Here is a 13325-nt window from a genome sequence, read left to right as displayed (position 1 = left end):
GGGCGGCGAGCCCGGCTGTGGCCCCGCGCTCCCCGGCGGCCGGAGCGCCGCGCCGCCCCACTCCAGGTGCCGCCCCAAGCACCAGCTTGGGTGCCTGGTGCCTGGAGCCGGCCCTGTCTCTGACGCTGAATTCACAGGCCAGGCAAGTCCAATACTGCCTTGCACTGAAAGGTCTTGCCAATTTTATGCTGAGGCAACATAGTTCAAACCTTTCCTTTACCTCTTCATGGAAAGCCACGGCAGCCACGGAGCCCAGCTGCGTAATAAGATCATGAACCACATCTTCTGGATTCCCTTTCCTTACCACCAAATTACTGCGGACACACAAAATTGGAATGAATTAGGCTTGATGCTATTATTTATTATTATTAATTATTTGTATGACCGTGGCGCCTAGGAGCTCCAGTCATGGACCAGGAGCCCACTGTGCTAGGCTCTGTACAAACACAGAACAAAAAGACGGTCTTTCCCCAAAGAGCTTGCAGTGTAAGTATGAGACAAGAGACACCAGTTGGATACAGCCAGAGAGAGGCAGGAGCATAAAAAGAGAGACAATATTTATTATTGCCTTTCTTGTCCTTTCTTCTCCTTTCCCCCACTTTCATCTGCACATGGACCTCACTGTTTATGACCTGTTGAATGCAGACTGTGTGGGATCGTAGTTAAAGTGACACTGTCAGGACATAAGAACTTAAGACATTCTGGGTCAGACAAAGGTCCATCTAGCCCAGTATCCTGTCTTCCGACAGTGGCCAATGCCAGGTGCTTCAGAGGGAATGAACAGAACAAGCAATCATCAAGCGATACAATTTAAACTCAATGCTTAGACTATGCAAAAACACTGCTTCAAGAAAAGGCTTGGCTGGGTTTTGGTGGGGGGCGTAGGGAGACATGCCGTGGAAATGGTTGTTTGCCTCTACATTCTCAACATGGACTTGAGAGATGTATGCATGGGGAGGCACCACTATGCACTGATCTAAGGTGAGGGAGAGTTACGATCTGGTCTGTTAATTCTATGGCATTGAAAGGACATGCCAAATATTAACAGATGGAGCATAGGTCTGAATGTTCTTAAAAACCAGAGGTCTTTGCCATTTGAGCTAAAGAAGAATCTCTTATCTGCAGAGATGTTAGGTCTTATATGTGGCCTTTGTGAGTCAGTCACAAGGCATCACACATGTTTGAGCAATTCTGATTCTCTCCTGTACAGGCCAGTGGCACATACACATACTGGCCAGTTCATTAGCTTTGTTAGGGATTCTAATTGGTCCTCCTAAACTAGCATAATCCCTTTCACGGACCATAGTGTATTGCAGACCTAAAGGAATTCTTCTGGTGTTGTGATCCACAACCTGTCACCACTGCACCCTCTCAGGAGAGGGGCAAGCCAACTGCTGCATATTCTGCTATCCAAGGACTAACATTATCTTGCTGTGATAATAATAAAATTAAGAAAAAGGTGCTTGGAAGATTTTAGATCCTAACTTTCCCTGACCAGCATGGACAAGAAGATTTTCCTGAGGACTGTGTTATCAGTGGTATAACACCGAGCTATGGGCTATACAGAAAGCCATGGCCCATGTTGGTCTGGGAAAACATCTTTCATACATCAAGGGCTCAAGCCAACCACGAGATGAAACTCCCTAGGGATAGGAAGGATGGTCCAATGGTTAGAGCACTGGCTTGACACTAGGGAGACCAGTGTACAACTCCCTCCTCTACCACAGATTTCCTGTTACTTAGCCAATCTATGCCTCCGTTTCCATCTATAAAATGGGGATAAAAGTACTTCCCTACTACACAAGGGTGTTGTGAGAATAAATACTTCATATAATGTGAGGTGCTCAGATATTATGGTAATGGAGGCCGTACAAGAACCTTAGATAGATATCCCATAACTGCTGACCCTGGGGTTTCTTGCATAATCTTCTGAAACATCTGGTGCTGGCTGTTGCCAGAGACAGGCTATTGGGCTAGCATGGGAATTCCTGTGTTTTTATGGTACTAGCAACAGGTGGTCAAACATGGTTGTCACTAGCATTGCTTGCTCCATAGGACAGACAAGTTTTAAAGAAGAGGAGGTGGAAGAATAAAGTGGGTTAAAAAATAAAACACTCATGTTTATGACAAATCCCCCCTGTACCTTCCTTTTTTCTTGAGTGTTTGCCTTAGATCCTTCACGCTTTCCAGTAAAAATTTGAGTCGATGAGGCCCAGTCTTTGGGAAACCATAGTAATAGGTTCTTAGGTATTGTCTTGGATCAAAGCAGTAGAGAGGAATGACGTAGTCTGCGTTATTCTGAGCCCAGCGTAGTACCTGGAAGTACAAAGAGGAGCAGTTAAAGATGTCAATGCTCCATGTGTTCTCTTTCTGTACAGCAATTAATAGCACCATTTCAATTTGTCTTTATTCAGCCTCGTAATGAAAAAGGAAGACATGCAACTGGATATTGTACTGTAGGTTTATTATATTATAGGGTCTCTCCCTCTCTTCCAGGGCCTGATCCTGCACAGACTTTGTAGGCAAAACTCCCATTGACTTAAAAGAGACCAAGATCAGAGCCCCAATGTGTCTATCACCTTGGTATCTAGGTGCCAGCTATAAAAATTAGAGACTTCCTCAAAGGGGCTTACACAGCACGGAGGTGAAAGGTAGGTACGTCCATGCCGACTGAGTCAGTAATCACATCCCCACAGAAGCGACAAAGAGTCCTGTGGCACCTTATAGACTAACAGGAGCATAAGCTTTCGTGGGTGAATACCCACTTCTGGGTATTCACCCACGAAAGCTTATGCTCCAATACGTCTGTTAGTCTATAAGGTGCCACAGGACCCTTTGTCGCTTTTTACAGATCCAGACTAACACGGCTACTCCTGTGATACTTGATCCCCACAGAAGTGCCTCAAGGCTAACTGGGGAATGCTGCTGTTTTACAGCTGCCCTCTCCAGCCTCTCCCTTCCCATGCACAGAGCTGGAACCCTGCATTGCAGTTACCACAGGACCTGGGGGCAATGAGGCAGTGACAGGGGCACTCTCCCATGCCATCCCCACTCTTGCCCTAGGCTGGGATCTGCCGGACTCTCAGACCCTCTGCTGGCAGGCGGAGAGGTTAAAACGTGGCCCTAATTTAACAGGCTAAAATGTGTGGGCAGCGTCCAGAATAAAGGTCAGGGTACAGGGCATGAAAGCCCCCATGGCAATATTTGCAACAGGGGTGATGCTATCTCCAGAGTGCTGGTCAAATTCCAACCTGGGCAATTGCCATTGGCCTCCCTAAATTCCCCTCTAGTCACACAAGACACTGCATTGACGCTTGGGCTCCTAAAGCTGGTAGCATTGCTATGTGCCGCTCAGAGCTCTGCCTTTCACCTCCAAAGATCCCTACAGCTCCCACCCCTGCCTCCCAGGGGGGATGTTTGCAATGTGCTTGGATGGCCGGTGCTATAACAAATACCTGGCGCAAGGCGTGAGATCGCCAAAGCACCATCCCAGCTATCATAACCCCTGGATTTCCTGGGGCAAGGCAGATCATTATCATGCACGGATCATTCCTACTGTCAGCAGGGACATCAGAGAGCCCCTTTCCCCACCCAACAGGCCCTGCTACCCCCTGCCAGCCCCCTCGCTTCCCCCACTCCGAACCCTACCGCCGGCCCTGCCCGTGTGGCCTCAGCAGCAGGCGAGGGTCCCCCAGCCCGCTCACACCCCGGGATCGGCGCCCCAACCCCGGCTCTCAGCAGCGGCCCGCGGGGGCGGAGCTCAGAGGCGCCCGGGTTACATAAAGCCACGTGCGGGCAGCACGGGAAACAGCTGCAACGCGCCCCCGGGCCGGCCGGGCTCCCGGGCGGGCCAGGGGGGCTCAGCGCCCGGGGAGAGGGTGGCCCAGCCCGGTGCTCCGGGGGCTGCAGCCGCGCCCGCGCCCATCGCCCCCAGCCCGGCCGGCGGCGCCGCCTGTCCCCACCTCGCTGTCGTGGTAGCGCAGGTCACTGCGCAGCAGGCAGATCACCGTCCTCGGCGCGGCCCCCGACATGCTGCCCCCCGCCCGGCCCGCGGCCGCCCGGCTCGGAGGAGGAGCCGCTCCGCAGCCCTGGCCCGGCGCCGTGCCAAGGCCAGCCCCTGCCGGGCGTGCCCCGGCCCCGCTGCGGAGACAGGGCAGGGCGACAAACGAGGCGCCGCGGGGCAGTGCTCAGCCGCCCTGGCTCGCTCCGCCCGGGTCTCACTTTGCGCTTACGGGCGGCATTTTCCCACCTGCTTCCGACCGTCAGACTGCCGGGGCCTGATTTCCAGCCGCCGTGATCTCTCGGTGCCTAAATGCAGATGCCCCCAGGTTTTCCCATGCTGGCCTACAACTACCCCGTCCCCACAACCCTGAAGGTCCACATAGCAGCGCCGCAGGGTGGCTCTAGTCTAATGATGACTGGGTTATCTGAAATGTAAACACCCCGCCCCCCAACAAATCAATCAACTCACACAAATCTCCCAAGCAGAGATTTTCCCCTGAAAAAGAAGCGCCGGAGATGCTATGAGGTCCACTATGGGATTTGCTCCTGCTATTGACCTTGGGCAGTGGTATGAAACCTTCAGAGATCGATAGATACGCGGCAGCAACGTGCACAGTGCAGTAAAAGTAACATACACCAAAGCATTCTGTGTCTATGTTGACAGCCTGGAAAATAGACCCAAGCTATGTCTAAACTGGCACTTCTGTCGGTATAGCTGATGTCGCTCGGAGTGTGAAAAAACACCCCTCTGAGCGACATCAGTTACACAGACAGAAGTGCCGGTGTGGACAGCGCAATGTCGGCGGGAGATGCTCTCCCGCCAACATAGCTACCGCCACTTGTTGGAAGTGGTTTAATTATGTCAACGGGAGAACTCTCTCCTGTTGGCAAAGAGTGGCTACACGAGCAATCTCACAGTTGCATCGGTACAGCTGTGCCGATGTAAGCTCACTAGTGTATTCATGGCACCAGAAAGAGAAGATATTGTGCTATCTGGAGGAGATACAAGGGAAGGAGTCCCTTTTTCTCATCATCCAGGCAGTCTCCATATAAACCTTGTCTCCACAGCTCAGAACAGAATGGCTGAAATCTCCTCCGTGGTGCGCATATAAGGGAGCACTTTCAGCAGGGTTCCTGGCAAATTTTCAGTGGGCAAAGTTTGGGTACCTCTGTGATGGAGCAGATCACCGTCCTCGGCGCGGCCCTTTAGCCATGGGTGGGCGCAAACCCAAGAGGAGGAGTGGGAGGAAGCAGGCCACAGAGAGGCTGTGGAGCTGCTCTGGTATCTCCTGCTCCCTTATGGAGAGCAGTGGATCCACATAGCAATAATGGATCCTTGCTCCTTCACCTCCCTCCTAACTCTCTGCTTTGTTCCCCCCCACCCAGAGGTGCATAACAATGGCATGGATTCCCCAAGTCTGGCCTTTGCATGCACAGGATCATATTGGTTCAGGCTGGGGAGCCTTGATAAAGATTTGCCCTGTAAAGCAGAACCCATTGGTGTATAGGCCAACTTCCTAGGGAACTCACCAAATCGTTATTAACGCTTATTAAAAGCAACTGGTCACTACCGAGCAACAATAGCGTCTTTTATTCCTATCACTAATAACTGTGATTGGACTCAAAGGCTTGCCTCATCCCATTGCTTCTGTAGTTCAACGGTGACACATCCCTTACTCAGAGTCCAGATTACTCACCGAATTGTCCTCAAGATCCATTTTGCATTCAACATTTATACTTAGTAACAAAAGGATTTGTGCAACACTCCTTACCTACCTCACTGGGTGTTCAGCCAAATTCCCCCCCAGGGGAACTCCACTGGCGCCCAGGGTTAGGATAATAGACTGGGAGGGGGACTGGGATGCGGAATTCAGAAAGTGAATTGCAGCAGTTCACCTGGGCATCTGGCCTTAGTCCTGAAGTTTGGAATGTTCCATTGATTCAATTTTTCCAATGGAGCCAGTTCCTGATTCCTGGATGCTCCAGAGAAATGCGAGGCTGTTGTGACACCCAACTTGCATCGAGCAGGGAATCCTTGTTTTGTTTCCATATTGAGCATCAACTCTTCCAGACCCTCAAGATCCTTAAAAAGCTCTTTGCAGTGGCTGGCACAAGGAAATGATACTGATTTTCCATGTGACTCATAATTCCCTGGTTTCCTTCTTTTCCCTGCATTGCCATATTATATCCCTATATACGAACCACCTTGATTCATCTCCCACAGCTCACACTGGAGAAAAGAAAGGCAGAGCTGCTAGCTAGTTTTATAAATTCACCCATTTAAAGCAACACTGTCAGCTAAAGAATCATATATTGTGGACAAGTGCATGTCTCTCCCTATGTTACTAATAGCACCGTAGGTAATTAGAAGTGAAGGGGTTTTAAAAATCCAGTTTACAAGTCACTGTTTAGACTCTGTTTATATTTCCCTCAGTTTGGATAATGACAATAAATGAAATTGGTTTCATATTTGTTTATAGTCCAGTTCTCAGTGCTGCAGTGTTTGGGTTGCAAATGTAATAGTCAAGGGAAGGCCAATACTTGTGATCATGACACCACCTAGTGGCTTATGGAAAGCAAGCAGTCACGGGATAAGAGGGAAGTTCCTCTCCTGGATCAGGAACTGGTTAAAAGTCAGGAAATAAAGGGTAGGAATAACTGGTCAGTTTTCACAATGGAGAGAGGTAAATAGTGGGGTGTTGCGATCTGTGCTGTTCAACGTATTCATAAATGATCTGGAAAAAGAGGTAAACAGTGAAGTGGCAAAATTTGCTGATGATACAAAATTACACAATAGTTAAGTCAAAAACTGACCGTGAAGGGTTACAAAGGGATCTCACAAAACTGGGTAACAAAATGGCAGTTGAAATTCAATGTTGATAAATGCAAGGTAATGCACATTGGAAAATATAATCCAAATTAGACATACAAAATGATAAGGTCTAAATTCGCTGTTACCACTCAAGAAAGAGATCTTGGAGTCATTGTGGGTAGTTCTCCAAAAACATCCATTCAATGTGCAGCGGCAGTCAAAAAAGCTAACAGAATGTTAGGAACCATCAGGAAAGGCATAGATGAGAAGACAGAAAATATCCTAATGCCACTATATAACTCCATGGTACGTCCACACCTTGAATACTGCATGTAGTTATGGTTGCCCCATCTCAAATATATATTAGAATCAGGAAAGGTACAGAGCAGGGCAACAAGAATGTTCAGGAGTATGGAACACCTTCCATTCAAGGAGAAATTTAAAAAGACAGCCTGTTCAGCTTGGAAAAGAGACAACTAAGGGGGGATATGATAGAGGTCTATATAATCATTAATGGTACAGAGGAAATGAATAGGGACGTGTTATTTACTCCTTTACATCACCAGAGTGGCAATAAGATGGACACCTGAAGACAAGCGAAAACAAGGCTGCCCGAAAACAACATGACGAAGAGCTGTGGAAGCTGACCTGAAAAACCTGGGGCACAGCTGGGGAACCATTGAAAGACTTGCTAGAAACAGACAGGAGTGGAGGAGATTCATCCCTGCCCTAAATGCCAGAGGTGTCATGGAAACATAATGATGATGAAGATAACATAAGAACCAGGGGTCACCCAATGAAATTAATAGGCAGCAGATATAAAGCAAACAAAAAGAAGTACTTCTTCACTCAATGCACAGTCAACCTGTGGAACTCATTGCCATAGGATGTCATGAAGGCCAAAAGTATAACTGGGTTCAAAAAAGAATTAAATAAGTTCATGGAAGATAGGTCCATCAATGTCTATTAGCCAAGATGATCGGGGACGCAGCCCCATGCTCCTGGTGTCCCCAGGTCTCCAACTGCCAAAAGCTGGGACTGGACAACTGGGGTTAGATCACTCATAATTGCCCTGTTCTGTTCATTCCCTATGAAGCATCTGTCACTGGCTACTGTCAGAGCTCAGGGAGCTCTCCTTTATCTTTGGAGCTACAGACCTGTATCTTTAGTGCTGAAGATCCAGGGTTCAGTCCCCAGTGGTGATGGGTTACCAGTCTGATAAATATCCTTTTAAGCAAATTGCTCAAAACAAAGGACATACGGGTTCACCTGTGCTGAGGGGACAGCTGATTCACAGAAAGATGTCAGTCTGTTTCTGTCACTGTGCTAAAATGACACTTAAAGATGCCCGACAAAGAAAAAATGTGCTCTGTAATTAAATATTGTACCCTCCTTTCCTTCAGTTATGGGCTGAGAAAGCTTCAGACCTACTCCTTGAATCTTCTAAAGAGAACTCCAGCAAAAATAAACAAGACAAGACTTGATATGTCTAGGGTTAAAGAAAAGCCAGGAGGAAAACAATCTAGGCTAATTGTACACTCCATAAAGAAATAAAAGAATGCAAATTTTATTATATTACTATTTATATTACAGTAGTGCCTAGAGGGCCCATTTTAACCACTGTACCTACACATAATAAGAGACAATCCCTGCATTGAGGTATTTATAATCTAAAGAGACAAGACAGACAAAGGGGGGAAACTGACTTGCCCCAGGTCAATGGAAGAGCCAGGAATAGAACCGAGACCCTTGGTGTCCTGTTGCAGTGCCCCATCCATTAGAGCATCTGCTTTATTTCCTTCACAGCTCACTTTTAAAATCAGATGCATTTTTAATAGCCTGTGATGGGGTGTACCTATCCCATACCAGTTAAACAGTGGTTAACCGAATGCTGTGGGCCGAGTAAGCCACGCCCCCCTCACCACTTCTGGGCATGCTCCAACTGGAACCAGAGTATAAAATGGAGTAGCTCAACTCAGTCTGGGCTGGTCACTTATGGGAGTAAATTTGTGTTGCAGGTGTCTGCTGGAGTGCCAGAACACAGAACTCAGCTGGGTTAAGACTCCAGTGGACCCCCAGACAACTGCTGGTGGAGAGACAGTGGAGGCTGAGAAGGAGCATTGGAAGGAAGGGTAGGAAGCAGCTCAGGGAATGGGACTGTAGTAATGGATGTCTGGGACTGATCATAGAAGTAGGTAGTTCTCTGGGTTGGGACCTGGTGGGAGAAGGGTGGGTTGATGCCTGGAGGGATCAACTTGGCTGCAGAAAGACAGCCTTACTGATTCTGGCCATTGGGCCGTACTGCCCTGAGTTGCAGGGCTGCTACATAGACCTAGGCCACTTGGACCATTAAATACCCATTTGGCTAATCCCCACAATCTGACACCCCATGATGGGGTGTACCTACCCTGTGACATAGCCAAATACCACTTCATATGCAAACCAGAATTTTCTAAGGCATTAGACACTATTAATAGGCTCCCTTGTTAGTTTCCTGGCTATAACAGTTTGTATTTGGTTAGGTTCTTTTTTTATGTATGTGGTTGTTTGCTCTCCTTTGGCTCTCTATGTAATTCCCCTCCCCAGCCTATGCTCATATGGGTTATTATGAAACCATGCTCTATAAATGAGCGCATCATAGGTGTGTGCATGGAGTGTGGGGGTGAAAAGCAGGTTGTGCCAAATATAGAAAGCAAAAGAACTGGCATTGTGATCCTTGGACTGCAGTGTTTTTCATGCCTGGATTTTCCGTTCTGGCAGATGTGGACCATAAGAACAAAAGGCATTTTGTTCTGCTGACACCTGCCTCTCTGCTCCAAAAAGGATGCCAGTTTTCCATTCTCCCTTTAACAAGCAAAGCCTTCTCACTTTGACCAGCAGTTGCTGCTGCATGGTGGATGCTTGATCATCTGAAGTCTTTAAATCAAAATTGGATATCTTTCCAAAAGGTACACTCTGACTCGACTACAAGATACAGTTTTAATGTGGGAATCACCGGGTAAAATGCTATGGCCTGTGTATAGAGGAGAGCAGGCTAGATGATCATAATGGTCCCTTCTGGCCTTAAAACCTATGAAATGTGTTCAGGACATTCGCAACTGTCTTCCTGCTCTATGATCCAGCAAGGCCATTCACTCTAGGCTTCTGGGTCCCCAGCCATTGTCTCTTGGGAGGAGACGGGCATCTTACCCCAGTCAGAAGGGAGAATTTCCAGGCTGCACAGCCCCCTGATTATACTGTGACTTCACTAGCAAAGCAGACTGTCTAAGCAAGCTTGCTCGCTTTATCTTCAGAGAATTGCCCACACAGATTTTTCAGTGCAAGCACATTTATTCATAGAGTAAAAGCATTACAGAGAAAACGTATTGAAAACAGTAAAAGAACCTACATAGGTGCTAATAAGCTTACCAGAAATCACTCCCTCACTCCAACAAGGACTCTGGTTGGTGATTTACTTTTTAACCGCCCGCACCCAGGGGTTTTCCTGTGGTCACCAGTTCAGCTCAAAACAAGGACACCCGTGACTCTGAGACTCACTCATTTATCCCTTTGGGCCTTTGAAGAGACATAGGATAGGTAATCACAGACCGTGACTTTCTGCTCAAAGTGAAGCTTCAGAAAAGGGGGGTGAGTCATTTACATTCCCCTCACCCAAAGTATTTTCTAAGAAACCCACTTCACACGTATTGTTCCTGTAGTGGTCTCTCCCACTCAGGAGGCCATTCCGCCTCACTACGGCTGTCACCAATAGTCTGGGTCTAACCCCTCTGGCCAGGCTGAGCGACAAGCAGTCTATGGCCCAGAGCCTCCTGGCTGGGGCAGACAACTAACTGTCTGTATGGGTAGGCAGCCAGCCCCAGGGGTGTGTGTGTATGGGTGGGGGTGGCAGCAGAGAGTATGGGGACCAGGGCCCACCCTATTCCACTGGGTCCCAGTCCAGGGCCTTGATAATGGTGGGTGGTGCTGCCACTGGGTCAGCGGGGATACACAAACACGCTGCCTCGCTTCCCGGCAGCACATCTGTACCAAAGTCTGGTTCCCTTGGGCTACTTCCCACCCAACTCTGTCAAGCCTGTGTTCTGTCTCACCGCCGCGCAGTCAGGTAGCGTTCCCTCCAATACCTTTTTGGAGCCTTCAGCCTCCTCCATTAATGGGGCGCTGAGCTACTGGTCCTGAGTCCAGCACAGGACTCAGCTCCCTAGAAGAGACATCTGCCCCCTTCCCTGGTCCAGGCCCAACTAAGCTACAGAGCCCTCCCTTTATACTTCCTGTTCAACCCTGATACTTCTGGGAAAGGGGGCGGGGCGAGTTTGGCTCTGCCCACCAGGGATCTCTCCCCCTCGAGTCCCCAAAAAGTTCTTTGAAGTTCCCAATACTTCTCGGAGATGGCATTAGTTGCGTCTCCTAGAGAGGTTACATACAATTCTACAATAACACATAAGCAAATGTATTTTTAATACAATGGACCTCAAAGGTATTAAACTTAATTCAGTAAGGTTTGTCCAGGATATTTCAAGAAATTACCGTAACTGTCACAGGGACGTTTGGGATGGGGAGGATCAGGCCATACAACCCAAAACTACTTGAATTCTAATCTGGGGACACAAAGATCAGATTGGCAAATTCTCAGCATCTGTTCCATGTGATGTGAATTCAGAGGTATTCTCTCCAGGCAGCAGGGGGAACCAGGACTTAGACAAACAAGAACTTGAAGTTTATTAATAAGGAATAATTCATTTTGCAAAGAAAATAAACAAGCGTGCTGATACCTCTGCTTATTACATTATTTATGCTCTCCTCACTCTTGCCTGGTGCATCCCTTCTGTTATTGCACCCACTTGTCTTATTCCTCAAGTCAGATTTTAAGGCCAGAAGAATCCGGTGTGATCAACTAGTCTGTGTCCTGCATGAGCTCAGGCCAGAGAACTTCACCTAGTGATTCCTGCATCAAGCCCATAGCTTGTGGTTGAGCTAGAGCATTTATTTTAGAAAGACATCTAATAATGCTTTAATGTCTGCAAGGGATGAAAAATCCACCACATCACAAAGTAAATTGTCCCAATGGTTAATTACCCTCGCTGTTAAATGTTTGTACCTTAAGTATATCTACTTAAATGACAAATTCTTCAGGAGGGGGCATCTTTTAGTTAACTGTATACGGTAGGGCTCTGATCCCTGATAAGGGTTCTCTGGGCACTACAATGAATAATGATGAGGAGGAGGATGGTAAATGATAATTCAGCTACAGTATCTTCTGTTGTCTCCTTCTTGTTGAGAGCTTCTAAGAGAGATTACACTTTCTGATCCTCCAAGGCACTCAGCACTTTGTCCCTGATCCAATCAAGAACTTACGCCTGTGCTCAACTTCAGTATAGGAGTTGTCCTATTGACTTCCATCAGCTTGGGACGGGATCAGGCCCCAGATGAGCTCCCTGCAGGTGATGTGTGAAACATACATCAGCCACTGGATAGCATAGCAATACAAAATTTGTTACCCCTAGTAATGCTGGCAAAATTCTATCCTGGCATAAGATCATGTAGGTGAAAAATTGCAGCTGGAGTGGTTTCACTTTGGTTAAGTGAATAGGAGGTAAAAACCAGAGGCCAGATCTTCAAGTGGTGTAGTTCAATATAGTTCCAATGAATTGACATTGACTTACACGCGTTGAAGATTTGCCCCACTCTTAAAATGGAAAGTTTAAATTCTACAGTTTTTCAAAGTCAGAGAAAGAAGCATGGGCTTGTGGTCACAAACACAGGATGGGGAACCAGAAGGTCTTTGTCTCTCCAGCTCCATGCTTCCGCATGGCCTGGGGCAAATCCCTTAATCTCTTTATGCCTCAGTTTCCTCTATTCTATTATACAGGTTTTATTCTATTATACAGGTTTTATACTGCACTCATCACTATACCATCTGAGCACTTTCCAGTAGTGAATTAAGCAACAAGACTAAACATCTGTCACGTGTTTGTTCTCTCATCATCTCCCCAGAGGGAGAAGCGTATGCAGTGGAGTGTCTTGTTTTTGGTAGGGTGTAGTTGTTGGGTTTTTAATACATTGTGACAGGGTTCACTCACTGCTGGGGCGCCCCCTTGTGGCTGGGTCTGGGGATCAGCTCCCATCTGGTCTAGCGCCCCCTTCAATCACTCACTCGCCCTCTGGCCCTTCTCACTCTCCAGGATTCAGGGTGCTCTCTCTACATGACTCTGATCACCTGGCCAGAGGGCTTATAGTTTCCCCTCCTGGAGTATCTATGTCGTGCCAGACCAACTGACTGGATGCCACCTTCACCAGTCCTGTGCCACTTCCCAGTGGCTGGTAGGGGAACCTGGGCCTGCCCACTTCTCTAGGTTCCATGCCAGGGACCCGACAATCAGCAGCCAAGGTCTACACAGTCTCAACCCTTGCTGCTCTTTCCCTGAGCTTCTTCCTATTCTGCCTTCCACAGGCTTTCTCCTCTGCAACGCCTCTGGGTAAAACTTTCCCGAAGGGCTAGGATCCCAGGGCTTCT

At 47.9% G+C, this 13325-nt stretch overlaps 1 protein-coding gene across 1 annotated transcript in view; it reads right to left on the bottom strand.

Moving 5' to 3' along the window:
• Positions 1–4032, bottom strand: part of LOC112117948 (cryptochrome DASH-like) — a 28540-nt gene extending 24508 nt beyond the window's left edge. The window contains exons 1-3 of the mRNA XM_026652175.2: positions 3963–4032; positions 2144–2316; positions 136–314 (exon numbers count right to left, since the gene is read on the bottom strand). Coding sequence (XP_026507960.1) covers positions 136–314; positions 2144–2316; positions 3963–4031 — 421 coding nt within the window. The 5' untranslated portion in view covers position 4032. The remainder of the gene's footprint in view (positions 1–135; positions 315–2143; positions 2317–3962) is intronic.
• Positions 4033–13325: the final 9293 nt, after the last annotated feature.

Source organism: Terrapene carolina, unplaced genomic scaffold (assembly GCF_002925995.2).
Source record: "Terrapene carolina triunguis isolate 2854851 unplaced genomic scaffold, T_m_triunguis-2.0 Scaffold111, whole genome shotgun sequence".
NCBI classification, from domain to species: Eukaryota; Metazoa; Chordata; order Testudines; family Emydidae; genus Terrapene; species Terrapene triunguis.
Note: the sequence above shows the minus strand (reverse complement) of the source record. Positions and strands in the feature narration are given on the sequence as shown.